Source organism: Metarhizium album, assembly GCF_000804445.1.
Source record: "Metarhizium album ARSEF 1941 chromosome Unknown scaffold_2, whole genome shotgun sequence".
NCBI lineage: Eukaryota > Fungi > Ascomycota > Sordariomycetes > Hypocreales > Clavicipitaceae > Metarhizium > Metarhizium album.
Window position 1 is genome coordinate 1800053 of NW_024467576.1, and position 16608 is coordinate 1816660.

At 49.4% G+C, this 16608-nt stretch overlaps 4 protein-coding genes across 4 annotated transcripts; 3 read left to right on the plus strand and 1 right to left on the minus strand.

Annotated features, from left to right (window-relative positions):
- Positions 1 to 6730: 6730 nt before the first annotated feature.
- MAM_01657 (C2H2 type zinc finger domain-containing protein) lies at positions 6731 to 7922 on the plus strand (the record flags this gene model as incomplete). Its single annotated transcript, XM_040820456.1, has 2 exons — positions 6731 to 7743; positions 7898 to 7922. The coding sequence occupies 2 exons, from the start codon at positions 6731 to 6733 to the stop codon at positions 7920 to 7922; spliced, it is 1038 nt and encodes a 345-aa protein (XP_040681944.1).
- Positions 7923 to 9088: 1166 nt separating this feature from the next.
- Positions 9089 to 12055, minus strand: MAM_01658 (Cysteine protease rim-13; the record flags this gene model as incomplete). The annotated part of the gene is made up of 5 exons (XM_040820457.1): positions 9089 to 10733; positions 10809 to 11122; positions 11208 to 11433; positions 11508 to 11860; positions 12038 to 12055. The coding sequence occupies 5 exons, from the start codon at positions 12053 to 12055 to the stop codon at positions 9089 to 9091; spliced, it is 2556 nt and encodes an 851-aa protein (XP_040681945.1).
- Positions 12056 to 12925: 870 nt separating this feature from the next.
- Positions 12926 to 14156, plus strand: MAM_01659 (Mitochondrial carrier domain protein; the record flags this gene model as incomplete). The annotated part of the gene is made up of 4 exons (XM_040820458.1): positions 12926 to 13026; positions 13102 to 13646; positions 13711 to 13948; positions 14018 to 14156. 4 exons carry the CDS (start codon positions 12926 to 12928, stop codon positions 14154 to 14156), a joined length of 1023 nt encoding a protein of 340 aa, XP_040681946.1.
- Positions 14157 to 14789: 633 nt separating this feature from the next.
- On the plus strand, positions 14790 to 15154 carry MAM_01660 (60S ribosomal protein L29; the record flags this gene model as incomplete). Its single annotated transcript, XM_040820459.1, has 4 exons — positions 14790 to 14796; positions 14856 to 14907; positions 14960 to 15062; positions 15119 to 15154. 4 exons carry the CDS (start codon positions 14790 to 14792, stop codon positions 15152 to 15154), a joined length of 198 nt encoding a protein of 65 aa, XP_040681947.1.
- Between the last annotated feature and the right edge of the window lie 1454 nt (positions 15155 to 16608).

Here is a 16608-nt window from a genome sequence, read left to right on the forward strand (position 1 = left end):
GCTAGAGCTACTAAGGCTATAAAATAGTAAGAATAATAATAGCAATAAAATAACTAGTACTAAAACATAAAGCTAGCCTGCTAATAGTACAGCTAGAAGGCAATAAAGAATATACTTCTACTAAGCACACTAAAATAAACAACTTATCTATATAAAAGCCTATATAAGCATAAGACTGCTATACTAATCTAGCTATAGACAGGCAAGATAGAGCTAAATAAGTTTCTCTACTATAAGTAAGTACTTAGCGTAAAGTTGCCTCTATATTAGTGTAGAACTAAGAAGAAAGATATATACTATATTATTCTATTATGCCTACTCTATATAGACATAAGACTACTAAATTAGCTGCAGAATAATAGAGAGGTTAAATAAGCTCTAGCCTGCTTTAAGCTAGCAGTAAGACTAACCTAGTAGTTTATTAATATAAGCTAGATAACTTACTACTAATTAGCAGCAAAACTAGCTAAGAAGTAGAAGGCAAGACTGCCTAACTAAACGCTAGAGGTAGAATTATAATAACGCTAGCTAAATACTAGCCTGCTAATACAGTAATAGTAAGGTTAAAGAATTATTAAATCTATTCAAGCAAAAGGCATATTAAACTTATAGTATAAGCAACAAATAATACTGCTAAGCCTAGCTCTAGGCCGGCCTGCCTCTACTTATCCCCCCCCCTCCCCCCCCTAAAGAGAGCGACAGACAACATACTGCACTAAGATAGTCTGCGTCCCTAGGGAGCAGGGACAATTAGAGACTAACAGACAGAATAGAAAATTAGGCAGGCGTAAGATAGCTTTAATATAGAGCTAGAGTTAGGCTATAGCTAGCTGTAAAGCTAAGAGGTAATTTATATATAAGACAGAAGTAAGGTAAATCTAACTATACAAGCTATTACAGCTAAACACTAAATATCTATGCTAGCAGCTATATAACAGCACAGAACTAGGCCAGCCTACCTCTAAGAGAGCAACAGACAATATACTACACTAAGATAGTCTGCGTCCCTAGGGAGCAGGGACAATTAGGGACTAACAGACAGGATAAGAAATTAAGCAGGCATAAGATAGCCCTAGCATAGAGCCAGAGTTAATACTAAATATTTACGCTAGCAGTTATACGTTAGCCTAGAGCTAGACTAGCCTACCCCTAAGATAGTAACAGACAACATACTGCATAAGGATAGATTGCGTCCTTAGAGAGAGAGAACACCTAGAGGCTAGAGAATATAGCAGGAGAATAGGCAGGAGCAGTACAGCCCTAGCGTAGAGCTAGAGGCAGGCTTAATTTTTAGGAGTTATTAGCCCCTCTAAAATACAGCCGGCAAAGCTGGCAATACTTATGTATTCACAGAAGGCAGGCGGATTCTAGCCGGCATAGAGCTAGAGCTGCCCTAGAGAGCAAAAACAGAAGCAGGCAGAGTTTTTCTTTCTATTAAAGGGTTTTCTAGGCCTAATATAAAAAGAAGATATACTAGTTATATAGCTTTATAGCTATCTAGGGTATTTAATATAAATATATTTATAATTTATATTATACTATGTAAGGTATTTTATTTTATGCAATATAATATAAAATATATTGCATTACAAAATTAAATACTTATAAATATAAGGGAGCATTACGTGCAAGTACAGGCATGCATACCTAGGTACATATCTATCATGCTGTCTGTTGGTTGGGTTTTGAAACATCCGTACCTAGGTCGCTGCTCCCTTAAGTACCTGGGGACGTGGAGAACCACTAATCGACGCCGTCAAATTAGCGAAAAGTAACAGCTCATGGCCATTTGCTGATTCCTCAAGAGCGTCTTCCATCCACAACCACGCTGACGGTGCTCCGCAAAGCTAAAGTACCTGACGCCAAGCCCGAATTGCCTCGTACAATATGTAAGCAGCAGTAGCCTAGATTCCCCCTTGCTTTGTCGTGGCTGATGGGCGTGTGTGATTTCGACCTCACGATAAGGTCCTCAATGAGAAAGAACCCAGCTGATCAGGACGGAAACTCTTGGACGAATCAGCTGCCGCATCAATGCCTAACAACTTGGGTATGTGGTAATATGCCTTTTTATTTGCCCTCCACTATGAATAATCTTGTTAGGCCAGTGGCCATGAAACTGGACGACGATAGAATGAGGGCCACGGCCGTAGTAAACCATCTATCATGACAGTGTAGATGGACCGACCATCATCTATCATGCCCGAAACGTTTGTTTTAGGTGATTGTTTGTTTACGGTTGAACACAGGCGCTCGCTCGCTGGCTCCCTGTTCCTGTTCGCTTCCAGCTTTCACGGAACTTTGCTCGCGGAGTGCCTTGCCGATTACGAAGTACCGTCGTGGCTCTTGCGATTGCGACACCACTCCTGCAAATGTGCTGAGCATTAGGGTTTGGTCGCGCGATGTGCTACAACCCAGCCTAATGGTCTCCAAATTCCTTGCAAGGGCCTGCATCATAAATAGTTGCCTTGACAGTCTCTGAGGTATGATGTGAGTGCATTGGAAACAAGTAACAACAGCAGCGATATCTTCAGGGTCAAAGGCTTTCCATGCCACTATTGACGCGCCGTCCCGCCCCGAGCTATTACTGAGAGGGTCTTATGACTCCTACCCATCCCTTTTGCTTTGAGCATTTCGCGCGCTGGAGACAGTTTTTCTCCAAGCCCTGCTACGGAGTATATGGACGACCATACGGAGTAACATACATGCATACTTAAGTACCTAACTAGTAGATAATAGTACGCAGAACTCAGCTACCCAGGTAGGGAGGTACCTTCTAAGTCAGACGCAGCCTTGACGAGAAAATCGGGCCACTTCTGGACCAATTTCCGCACCCTAGTCAACAAAAAAGGCCGCCTCCCGAGTTTTCATGGCCGACGAAGCGGATGGAGGGTGGCAGCGGCCATGAACCCCATAAGCCTGGCATACATGACCCCCGTGTGAGGCTTAGAGATGCCTTGGGCCCAACCGCAGCGCCATGACTGTAGGACGCACTCCGTACTGCATTCCTCGTCGAGGGCGGAGGGAGGAATAACCATCAGGAATCGTACTCCGCAGTAGGGCTACCAACGCGTCAACAGGTCGTGCTTGCCGAGTCTCCCTCCGTGCCTCCGGAGTTGGGAGGACATTTTGGGTGACTTCCAGTTACAATTGGGCGTACGCTGCACAAACGGTGTTTTGCGCACCAGTCGACGCCAACCATTCAATGCTCCACATCAACCAAACCAGCACTTGAGGCCAGAGCAACTGTCGTGCCCTCCTCCCCTCCTTCTCCCCCTCCTCCGTGTCCCTCCCTCCTCCCTCCTGTCGATTTTTGCTGACATCCAACTCTCACAATGATCCGTGCGGCAGTCACAACAGCCTGGTTCAAAGGTATCCGCGGATCCATGGTGCAATGAGACGCGCATGTTGTCGTCTCTGGCTTGCTCCGGTACGAGGCAGCAGTCGTTGCACGCGGGCTGCGAAGGCTCTCCTGTCTGCCAGTGGGTGACATTTGGAGGGTGACTGACTCCCGCAGCGTCGTGTGGGTGGGTGGTGGACGTGTTTGGTGGTCTTGTGTGCCGGATGCGTTCTTGCCGAAACAACAGCTAACTCGTCGAGTATTCATGAGACCATGGCTCTGTTTGTCTCCAGCCTCCGACAGTGCTCTAATAAAGTCGGGTTCGTTTTCGCGGCTGATGGCGAAGCAACACGATGCCGGGGTTGTCTGGTCTCTACCACTCGAATATTCCAGCCCGAGTGGGGACCGAATAGAGAAGACGCGCACGGAGAACATCGCTTGGTGTTTCAAGAGAATGACTTGACCGCACGTTGATTTGAGGCCGGAGCTGGACATGGTGCCTATTTGGCTAACCAGACTGTGGGCTCAAAGCGGCCGGGAGCATGATCGAGCTGTCATGGTTAACCTGTCATCGTACAATAGTGCCAGGGGCCCCCTGGGTAGAGCACACGAGGCTGTAGCATAGTAGTAGTACGTACCCCGTACCGACCGAAAGACCGAACCCGTTGCCAGCCAACGGCATCTGGACCTACCAGTACTCCGTGCTCCATAGTACTTAGTCTATAACTACTTAAGTAGTAGTACCAGGAAGAACCTGACTACTAGGTTCCTAGGAGTGGGGTTGGGTGTTGACCTTTATGTTGCCGTTGGTCGCGGGTTAAGTACCTAGGTAGGTAGGTACTTAGTGAGTGAGGTATCCTGACCATGTTCCTACTTGCGTTCCCTGTACGTAGCTAGGTACCTAGGTCTCAGTTAGGTACTTAAGTAGGTCCTTGAGTACTTCCTACTTAGACCCAAGGTAGCGACGTTCGTACGGAGGAACGGGGGTTCTGCCACAGGGAGTGAGCGGCAGCTCCTCTACTTCAGTAAGTACCGAGTAGGTAGTTACCCAAGTACTTAGGTACTTATCATCACCCTTCCCTATCTGGTGTTGGGCATTTCAGCCCTCGCCTTTCAAGATTCCCAAGCGGAGGGACATGTCCACGAAACAGCGCCAGAATACCAAATATTCTGTGGCTGATAGCGCAAAGTTTCCGACATTATGTGAGATTTGCTCGCTAGTTTGCCCGCCAGCGTCGGTTGAGACCAAGCCAGCCAGCCGCACGTGGGACGACGGGTCGGGGTGCAACACGAAATGAAGATATTTGCATACTATATATCTCCCCTTGCAAACTGCCGTGTCTAAGCCTGAAGCAATGCCCTCGGTGCTTTCTTGCTCCTCCAGGCCCTGATCGCTCTCAGCACTTTCGGCCCATGGCACGACGGCAATTTTTGACTCGGTGCAGTGAAGCAGAACTTGCTCTCCTTGACAGTTTAAAGAGGTACTTAAGTGAATAAGTACCTACTTATCCAAGTACTTTGAACACCACTTCAGTACTTAGCCTCAGGTCATGTCATGTTATTTGGGGGGGGGGGGGGGGGGGAGCCTCGAGTCTGACATTTGATGTCTGGTCTCATGTCTCTGTACTGTATGCTTGTCCTATAATGTTTGTTGGTCGAGACGAGTCGGCTCTTCATGCGGGCCAGGCTTTACAATGCAGTAGAAGTCCCGTCTTCCCATCCATGACCGAATCTGCTACACCCTGCTCATGTGGGCAGTACGCAGTGCGCTCCGTCAGACTCGACTTTGCAGCAAAACCCTCAGAAGCATGCATGTTGATACCAGCTTCATGACCGCATCAACAGTCAGTTCCACTCCATCTCTACTTGGGCTCCTTTCCAGCTTAACTGACAAAGTTTCATTTCACTCAACAAATAGAGAAGTCCTTGCCGTCCCCAGGCCCTGGAATATGCCCGCCGTTGCCAGGAGTCAGGACCATCGTATGTAGAGAGCTCAGGCTCTGGCACCAGCCTCAGGTCGGTTCAGATATTTCTTTGTAGGGGTGGGGCCCGTCCGTACCTTGGGGCGAAGCCAATGTCAGGAAACTTGGTTGACTGTCTTCCATTCATTATATTTTCCAGAGCTGTTCCCGTTTCTCAAGCTGTCTTATCCATCCTGTCCCATTCTATCCTATCCTATCCAGCCGTGCCTGTTCCTCCACTCGCGAACCCGCCAGTCCGCCCTCATCGCCCGCCCCCGCCCCGCTCGACCCTTTCGACCATCTCGAAGAGGGTCGAGAGGGATGACAGCCGCCCGGCCGTGAGTTCTTGCTGGTTCGCTCGCACCCTGTCTTCTGCAAGCCCTCAACGACCCTGTTCCTTCCTGTCTTCACCACCTCCCAACTCACAAGCGCTGGTCATTCCAATCTTTCGATCCTCCCCCACTCTGGAGGTCTTTGTTTCTCTCCTCGACCTCTTTTATTCTTCCAATCTGTGTTTGGTTCTCTGGTTCCATCACTTCCTTGCCGACTTAAACCCTGCCGGCCTTTAGACATTCCGAGGCTGAGGCTGCCTCCTCTCAACCCCAGCGCGACCACAAAGCGAGTATTTCACCGCCCAAATTGCAAACACCTCTCGGGCAAGGACCGATACCTCTTGAAACCCATTTGGAGGGGAGGGTTTTTGCCCACCCTTACCAAAATTATCGAGGTTTGTCTACCCTCCCCTTCAGTGAAAATCCAAGGTTCGCAATACTCCTTCAACAAGGTGTAATCAATCAACCTTGGGTTCCTCCTCGCTACCTCGACCCCCAAAGTCATAGTGACTGGGCTTTACCCTACAAGCAACGCCGTCTTCTTGTCGTCATTGTCTTTTGCGTAAACCGTCTTGCTGATTGATCAATTCATCAATACGAAGGTTCTCATAAATTCATATCGTTTGCTTAGTTTCTGAAAGCCTGCAACTTGAGGTGGTGTACTTGTCTGCACCCGATCAGCATAGACCTGCCTTGGGAACAGAAATACAGACAGACATATACCATCAATCCTCCTGTTGCCAGGGTTGGCGGGCACTCGGAATTTTTTACGTCGTGTATGGTGCTACATGAGAGAGAACACCATTCTTGATCAACAAAAACGCAAAGGAACTCTCTTTGGCACCGGTGCCAGCGTCGGCTTTTTGGCCTTCTGATCGTCCCGAGAGCCATTTCACCGTTCCCGCAAAGACCAGCTTCTTAGTCAATCACAGTCATTGCTCCGCGTAGCACCCGGATTATTCAGCCACCTCGTTCCTCTTCTTTCCAGCTGTACTCGTCTTTCATCTCTCTCATCGGAGCTGTAGCTTGCTTGATGCCATCGTTGCCGTTCGATCCAAGGGCCATGGCCAATTGAGCTACTGACGGCAGACCTGAGAAGTATGACTACGGCTGCCCAGCAGCTACAGAACCGACTGGCTGCCGAGGCTTTCGATCCTGATGAAGTTATTCCACGAGGCAGTCCTCTCATGAAAGCACTGCATCCGAAGCTCGAGCTCTCCCCCAGTCCACCGCCGGACATTCCTCCCGCACAAGTCAGTCTTAGTCCTCCTCCCATCGACGGCTTTCCAAGGTCTAATCGCCCAAAGATTCGCCCCAGCTCTGGGGATGCCGTTCTTGTTGCATATCTCGATAACGGTCGTCGCCCGGAGATTGCTCGTGCTGCTGGCTATCAAGCACTTCCTGGCCTCGACGAGGAGGAAGAGGGTCTCTCTGGAGACCCTTCTTCCTCTAGACGGGTTGGAGGATCGCCGGTAGATGTCCGAGCTAGCGGTAGCCGACCGCAGTCGTTGGGTGCCATGACAAGCCCCAGACTCCAAGACCTTGCGGTTGGTGCTCTGCAGGCTGTCACAACAGATCCTGCCCGTGCCTCTGTCCCAAGGGAAACGCCAGATATCGCATTGTCAACCCGTCACTTATCAATAAGTGATGATCGATCACACAACACCACATATCTTTTGTCGTCTAGATATCCGTCGAAACACAACGGTCCACCCAACAGCGCGAGCAAATCTCCCATCGCCATGTCCACACCAGCAAGCGGCGGCCTACCACCTCTCCAGATGGGATCCCCAAGATCCGAATGCAATGGTCAAACTCTCCCATCTATACGGTCTACACTCGGCAATCTTGAAAACATTCCCCCCGAGCCGCCAACCCCAGCCGAAAAGGATATGCCGATTCTCCATGGGTCCAACACTCACTTCTCCCGCTCCCCACCCGTGACTTTGAGGCGCCTACCTCCCATGTCTGCACCACATGTTTCTCCTCCCATCTCTCCAAATGAACCTTACCAACTAAGCTTGCCATCGCCGAGGTCATTACCTGCGTCAAGTCCTTACAGCGGTTACACCTCCAACTCTTCCAACAGTCTTAACCATCGACCCAACACAGAGTATGTCTCAAGCGCTTGCAGCGAAACACCCAGCACGGACCAATCTGCCCTAACGCCATCAACAACGTCTGTGGTGGATAGAATGAGCATTGACGGCATAACCAATCCATCCGTTGGATTATATCCTTGCAACTTTGCTGGATGCACCGCACAGCCCTTTCAGACTCAGTATTTGCTAAATTCTCACGCCAATGTACATTCATCCGCCCGTCCACACTATTGTCCAGTCCAGGGATGTCCTCGGAGTGAAGGAGGCAAAGGGTTTAAGCGAAAAAACGAAATGATAAGGCACGGTTTGGTCCACGATTCACCCGGCTACGTCTGCCCGTTCTGTCCTGATCGGGAACATAAGTACCCACGACCTGATAATTTGCAACGGTACGGCCCTTATTGTTGGCAAAATATCAGGATACAATACTAATATCGTCCGAATTATAGACACGTAAGGGTGCACCATGTTGACAAGGACAAGGATGATCCAATGCTTCGCGAAGTATTATCTCAGAGACCTGACGGGCCAAGTCGTGGTAGAAGAAGGCGTGGGGCTGCCTCGTAGCCTTGGTTTTTCATCATACCGAGGTTTGACTGATGTGTCACCTGTTGGAGGCCAATCGTCAAAAATTGCTATAGGTGGACCTGATGATACCAGCTGGCGCCAGGTTCTATTTCACGAGATCCACGAACATCACAGAGGCATTTGTTTTCCTGATCTTCCCTCTTGTCTTCGGCTGGCGGGCGAGCTCTCGGGTTTGGGCTCAGTACGTGAACAGTCTAAGACGGGTACAGGGACGCCATCCTTGCATTCGACATGGTACAGCTGCGAAACGCATTCCCTTATTCTAATGTGGACATTGTTTGTCCTTGATATTTCTGGCTCTTCTATCATCTCTTTTCTTCATTTAAGTTCATCAGACTTGCTCGGCGTTGAGGTTACATATACCAGGCTAAATATGCCATTTGTCTTTATTCATTACGAGTCTGTCCTACATAGCCAGTGGGACTCTACAGTCATGTTTGTTGGTGGGGGCGGTCACAAGCGTCTGAACTGCTGCATATGTACATATGTATGCACGTATGTATTTATTTTCTTGAATCTTCGGGTCCTCTGTGTTTTGAGGACTCGTTATGTTAGCAACAGAAACTAGTGGCACCAAAGGATCTAGGCGTTAGAAAGGATATGAAGACCAAATCTTTGGTTACCGTATTGGGGGACGATTAGAGGATTCACCATGCGGAATTTCCTAAACTACTTTTTTACGGTATACATGTCCATAGCATGTAAGAATGCTCCAAATATCAGACATTGACATGTGCCAGTTGAATCAATTTCGACGCATTCATCTACTCACGCTGTTTCCCAGCCGCCAATCCGTACAGGGGAGTCGCTAAGAATCTCTCCATCGATTGCCAGGGCTGCGCCATGAGACCCCATACTTTCGAGTAGTATCCACAGACCGTCTCTCTGTATGCGATCAGGCTCCATGTCAAACTGGGGAGTGCGAATTGGGTTTCCAGGGTCTTGAAATTCGTTTTCACCAGAGACTGCTATTGTGACCTGTTCTGGTCCCCAGCGATGGACTACTGACACACGAACCACCTGCGACGAGGGGGCCTGCATCTTGCTACCAAGTTGTGACGGAGCACTAGCGTTCAGAGAAACACTTGCCCTTGTGAGCCGAGACACGTCAACCGGTAACCGAAATCGCTCGTCTCCTTCTCGTAGGTGAACACGTGGTAATCTTGTTAGGAGTTTACCTGCTCCGTCTGCCGGTACAGGAGTAATCGAGGCCGGTACCATTGCGGCAACCCGCATGGAAAAGTTGCCCAACTGGCCAGCCTCAAAAGTAGAACACACTATAGTATAAGTGCCTGGCTCAAGCATCGTAATATCTGCCACGGCGCACCCACGTCGATATTCTCCCGAAGAAGCTACCAAGTCTTTGACTCTCACAGCTGTTACCCGACGGCCTTGCCCCCATATGACATCCACATGGACGTGAACGTCGTGAGCATCGGCGCAGAGTAGAATAGAGACTGGGCTCGGACTTTTAATGGAGAGGTTATACTGTGGGTTTTGAAAAAAGGTTCCGCATGACGAGTTGCCACCGGCAGTTCTCCTCGTCCAAGCTCCAAGCTGCTCTGTGAACTGTGACATGTTCTCCAAGGCTTCTCTCACTTCAAGCGGGCTGTGAGAAAAAAGCGACATTGTAAAATTGTAACGAGGCAAAGGGAGTTCGTGCTGATCAACGACGATTGTGTACGGCTGTCCAGGTTCTGTAACAAGGCGGGCCAGCGTTTGATGTGAGTCGACATAGGGGCCTCGGTAAAGTTCGCCACCACCGATTTGAAGTTTTTTCCCGCCGTTCTTGAAGACTGATACGCTCATGAAACCGAGTTGACGGGCCGCAGCAGCCATTGAATCCCGCCTCTCACGAGCAATATCCAGCTCAGCGTCGACGAAGTGGCGACTCACGAGGACCCAAATGCTACCAGCCCTTGGAGACGTGACCGAAAATTGGGGGTTTCTAGACAATGATGCGCTGTATACCTTGGCAGGGAGCTCCCATGAAAAGTGGTGGTCCTGACGACATGGAAACAATGCTGGGTTCCAGTTAAGATACATAGATTCAAAATGCTGCGCAACATCTTCAAATGTTACCCACAGCCTGCTTGTAGAATCCGAGTAATGTGTCAGCGTTTCTCTTGACGGTGCGGCATTGAGTCGCTTGCTGAGGGTGGGAGAGGATGCAGAGTCTGGCCACTCCAGTGCCGTCATAGACGGGGCGTGGCACCAAGGATTTTTAATCAACAGCCGCCGGCCGAAGCCAGAGGTATCAAGATTTTCGACAGCGTAGTCGTGTTCCCCAATCAAACCCATTACCTCCTCCTCCTCGGCCGATACCCTACCAGTTCCAAGCGTGATCACAACATCTCCAGACTTGTGGGCAGCTCGTATCCGCTCCCAGATGTTCTCGAGATCAATGTCCTCTCTTTTGAAGAATTAGTCAACCAGCCCATGCGGTAGATTATCGAGCAGTTCGCATTCGGGGCATCAGAAAAGTCACCTTTGTAGAAAGAGTTGCTCCGGGATCCACCCTATAAGCACCCATAAATCTGTGCCGGAGTTGCTCCCTGGAAAGTCGTAGCCGCCTCGGACCTTGAGATACGCTTTCTCAAGCAGAGCTGGCCACAGAAGAAATGGATTTTGCTTGTCGACCACAAATAGTGCACGATCCGTCCGGGACGAGGGTAACCTGTCGTCAATTATGACTTTGCGGGCACACCCATTGAAGTTCAGTTTCATCACATACTTGCCCGAAGGAGAGAGTCTTGGCTTATTGTTCGCAAGGTCGTAAGGATGCAATATTGAAGAAAGAACCTATTGACGGCAAAGATGGAGTTTCGAGATTAGCACACCTCGGAGCAGCAATTACCGCACCGTCGGCTATCAATGGTATACTTACCGCGTGCTTCCCCGTGAGTACATTGAAGGCTGCCGAGAGACTAGCGACCACGGAGCAGTCCGTCGTTATGTCTTGCATCAGATCGCTGTGGTCAGAAACCTGCATCATGGCATCCTCGCAGGTCGTTCTATCATGTTGCTGAATCAAATTGAACAATTCCGGGGGTCTTACCCAAGCCGCAAAGTTGTCGATTTGGTTTGTGGATAAAGAGAATTCTGTATCATCTCTAATACCAACGGTTGGTGTCAGTCAAGCAGTCACGGCATTTTGTGTTGGTTGTGGCGATCTGGGGGAACGCACGTGAATGGATCTTGGCCTGGCAAAAGTTCAAACTCATCAATTCCTGGGCTCTCTTTCCAAGCGGGAAAGTCATTTCCATGGAGCTGCGAGCCTAGCCGTAAGATGGATGCCGATGTTGACTCGAACGGCGACGGCCGCGTGGCAGGCAATTCTACGGAATCTGCTCCCACAGCCAGAGCACCCTTAAGTCTTTCAGCGTAGGTAATCATGTCCTGGCATTTTCGTCGAAGACGAGCAGCGTCGGCCTTGCTACCAGCCTCTTCTGCGGCTCTCATATACATTTCGGCTGAGTTGATAGCATTGTTGAGCGCATCTTTGCCAGCGGCGGCTTCAGTCGCTAGAGATTCTGCGGCCTATACGGGAAAATGATAAAGTTAGCCCTCTCTGGATCCCCTCCAGCATTTCTTTGGTGCTTACGATTCTACAGAGGGTATCAAGTTCGGGGCGGTAATGCAGGACGCACGATGCCAACTCGTCATGGAAAGAGCTGCGAGTTGAGAAATGCTCTCAACTCGGCAACAACAACTTACCTGCGCTCTCCTCTCCATGCCGAGCCAATATTGCATACATCAGTATACCATTGCATAGGTCAAATGATGGTGAAACTACTTGGCCTCAAAGGCGCCTCGGGTGAAAAAGACAAGTTCCACGGCTGGAAGGTCTAGAATCCAGATAACTAACTACCTTCTCGAATATTGAAGGGCCCAGGGGCTGATGGCGGGGCACAGGCAAGTGGGGCGGACTTCGAAAATGCGAGGTAGACTGTGTGTCGCAGCGGGGTGGTGTTGCAGTGTTGCGGTGTAGTGTTGGCAAGCAGTAGGAGTGCTCCGAATGGCGATTCTAAACTGCCAGGTTTAACATGTTGACAGTATCCTGGCAAAGCTTTTTACTGCGAACTGGAGGCGACCTAATAGTTCAGCCGCGATGAAACTGGCCGCATGTATACTTGGCTTAGTAAGAGCGTGCCGCCATGCACCTGCGAACCGAGGTCCCGCAACCTCACTAAACTGTGGGCCATCCGGTTCAGTACTAATGCTCTTCATCTGCCCGTGGACCGAGGTCCAAAGAGACGGCTTGATCCGCCGCCCGGCGAAACGGCCAAGGACCCCAAGATCTCATCCCGACGTGACTTATCGACGAAGGGTCACTAATTCAGTACAACTACCTTCACTTCATCAGGATAGTGCCGTTCAAGGGATTCCCCCAGCCAGTCCCTTCGCTGAACTCATGACAATCACCATCTCGATTAAGCTCTGGAGCCAGTCTTTTTGGTATGCTCTGCGCTCTGTTGCAGCAACAACTATTCCCTGCTTCATGACAGCGTGCATGGTGTGACGGTTACTAACCACCTTCAACTCTTTCTAGATTGACCAACCGAAACGAGCCATTCGACCAGACGAAGCCGACGACACTTTGCCATGGGAGCACAATCGAAACCCGAAATTTCGCCCTGGGCACGCGCATCGGCAGGAGCTACGGGAGCGGTCCTTGCGAACGCCTTGGTGTACCCTCTGGATATGTAACTGTACCCAACTGCAACATGCTGTCTGCTTGCAACGGTTATCATGTTGCTAATTCTGAATCCTTGGGACAGTGTTAAGACCAGGCTTCAGGTGCAAGTCCGCCAAGACAAGGCTTCCTCCGACTCGGACAGCCCGCATTACACGTCGACTTGGGATGCAATTTCGCGGATTGTGGCAGACGATGGAATCCAAGGCTTGTATACGGGTATAAATGGCTCCCTTATCGGCGTTGCATCAACAAACTTTGCATACTTTTACTGGTATACTGTCGCCAGGTCTTTGTATGTGAAAACAAACAAGGTTCCTGGTCCGCCACCGTCGATGGCCGTGGAACTCGCTCTCGGGGCTGTTGCCGGTGCCCTCGCGCAACTCTTTACAATTCCTGTGGCTGTAGTAACAACGCGCCAGCAAACTGCGCGAGCCGACGAGCGAAAGAGCCTCCTAGCCACAGCCCGCGAGGTTATTGAGGGGCCAGACGGCGTGTCCGGATTATGGCGCGGCCTCAAGGCCAGCTTGGTGCTTGTCGTCAACCCTGCCATCACATACGGAGCATACGAACGACTCAGGACCGTTTTCTTCAACGGAAAATCCTCATTGCGACCATGGGAGGCGTTCTGTGAGTGGGCAACGAATTCAGCGCACCACAACTGCATAACACTAACCCGTAAAACCCGTTCTAGTATTGGGGGCTCTATCAAAGGCCCTGGCGACTATCGCCACCCAGCCTCTAATTGTCGCCAAGGTTGGTCTGCAATCAAAGCCTCCACCGGCGAGGAAAGGCAAGCCGTTCAAGAGTTTTGTTGAAGTTATGCAGTTCATCATAGAGAATGAAGGACTTTTGTCGCTGTTCAAAGGCATTGGACCCCAGATCTTCAAGGGATTTCTCGTCCAGGGCATCCTGATGATGACAAAAGAGAGGTACGTGGGCGACGCAAGGGCGACAGCCAGTCAGTCACACAAAAGGATAGGGACTAACCACGCAAACAGGGTCGAGCTCTTGTTCGTCTTATTCCTTCGGTACTTGCAATCTGTGCGATCAAATCAGTTGCGCAAGGCTTCGGATATTGCATCGGCGGCGGCGCGACGCAGCTCTCTTGATTTTTCGAAGCCACTTGTAACCTCATGACGGACATAGGACAGACGATTGATTGGTTTAGAATCTAGATTATTAAATCGCCCTGTATTTTCTCTGCGCTTTTGCAAATGTTTATGTAAATTTTCTTTTAGGCAAGTCGTTGCGCTCCGCGCTATTTTATAACAGTCTAGAGTAAACACGCTATCGGTACTTGAGATTTAGCTGCTTTTCTTGACGAGAAGTACTGTTAGATGTGTAGGCAAATTGAATTATTTGCTAGGTAGAAATAGAAGGCATGACTAGGACAGTTAGATTTTATGCGTCTTAATTTCCTAATCATTGAATCAAAAACCAACTAGGTGCTTACTAATAATGATGAGGCCCTTGTTTTCTGTTAACAACAAGGCGAAAACGCGAAACTGCCCAAGTAACTTACTGTGAATCTACTTATATTGGTAGAGAGGAGCCTTGTTGGCGTGCAACCTAGCACTTTGGATCTGAGAGATCGCAGGGTCAATCGTAATGCTGGGCCCGTGGTTGACTAAATGCGGGCATGTTTGATTATGTCAGCAATGGGGTCCACAAGCAATCGTCTAGGGCTTGTGGCAACACACACTTTTTTTTTCGCAGGCAGATTTGGAACATCACCAAGCCATCTGTACAAGAAACATTTGGGAAGCAGCCATGGCGAGTAAGTAATGCGACGGATTTGTGTTCCTATCATACTGCGTACTGATGCTCGACGAATAGAGTCGAAAAATTCCTCGCAGCACAACCAGTGGCGCAAGGCCCACCGCAACGGGTTCGTCAAACCTCGACGAAATTGCCACTGCAAAATACTGACATTTTGACAGCATCAAGAAGCCCAAGACTTCGAGATATCCCTCTCTGAAGGGAACAGACCCAAAGTTTCGACGAAATCACCGTCATGCTCTCCACGGCACCGCTAAAGCATTGGTATGCGATACCTTGCCCCCGAAACTGAGTCTATTCGAAACTGACCGATGGAAAAGAAAGAGGCGAAAGAGGGCAAGCGAGATGTTGTGTAATGGTGTCACCATGGCTAAGCCGCCGTGATCACTGATTGAGCTGGACTACTCTTGGACCGCCAAGAAGAAGCTCATACCGGCATGTAATAGAAATTCAATTTATGCTGATCGTCAGTCCAGAAGACGTAGTCGAGAACAATAAAACTACCAATCAAAATATTCGGGGGCCATGTCCAACAAAATTTGCATTCACCTGTTGCGGAAGGAAGACTCTATTTGGCTGGTAGCACCTGATGAAAATCGATGAACATCCGAATGGCGCCCGCCCGATCCAAGCCTTTACGTGTTGGAGGCGCATCCAAAAGCCACAGGGATCAATTTACCGGCTATGTAGGCAGCAAGCTGGAGTCCCCGTCGAGCGTCGCGTCTGGGACTACCACTATTAACTAAAGAAGTCTCATCAACCGTCGTGATCAGAGCAAAGGCCCAGACATGGATCGGACTGTATGTCGCAGTACAATGAGACCCTTCTGGTTTTACCTTGTCTTGATTTCCTTTGTTTCTTTTGTTTTCAAGTTGTTCCCAGCGATTGTGTCACGACAAGAAAAAATGATGCTATTTGAATCTAGGATCGCATAACTGATGTCTGTGCGTCTCTTCGATCTCTTGTCCTGTCTTCCTTGCATCTTTTCATGCTTGGCTGTCTCACACCAGGGAGGGAGCACGAAGCGGCACCTCCCATCTCCCCAGGATATTCAACCAAATTTTCAGCCAAATTTTGGCGACTCCAACCGTATCAAATACGTATATATATTTCTATGTACACACCCACTCGAGTATATATGTGTCGACGTATGCCTAAATAGGTAGTGGATGTCTTCGCAGAGAGGAGACGACCCTGCCGGAACGAACATTGATTGAGCTTTGTGATATGCTAATTTTGTACGCCGCAAGGTGATATCATATGGTGGCTTGCACCAGTTGATATGCACTGAAATCTCCCCTGGGTGACTAGATACCTAGGAGTAAGGCAAGATCCGATGCGCGGAATTTTTTAATGAATTTTCCTTTGTATTCGCCCGATGTATTTACATTATGTCCTGCCCTTCCTCTCCTTTCAGATTGATTCATTGATTCGTCGCGTCGATGTTCACAACCCTGAGTATCAGGCACTGGCGCCCAGCCCCGCCGGCCCCCCCCCTCCTCTACCTCCCATTACCTAAGGTGTTTTAGCCCCCCATGCAGAGCTTGTCAAATTGCAGGCAGCGTGTTTCAGCCAGCACTTCGTTTTCCTGCTACAACATCACCAACAGGGCTCTGGTCCGCACGACACGCGGCAGAATCTATCGCTTATCTCACTTGACCTGCCTGGAAGCAGACGGACACAAAGTGTATTTCATTAGTCACATGTGGGAACGTTTCTTCTGTTCTTTGTGGTAAGTATCTTCTGGACACGTGAACTGAGCGTTGGTCCTGGCCCAACTTGAAAAGAGGGTTCGGGTCAATGATCGGCT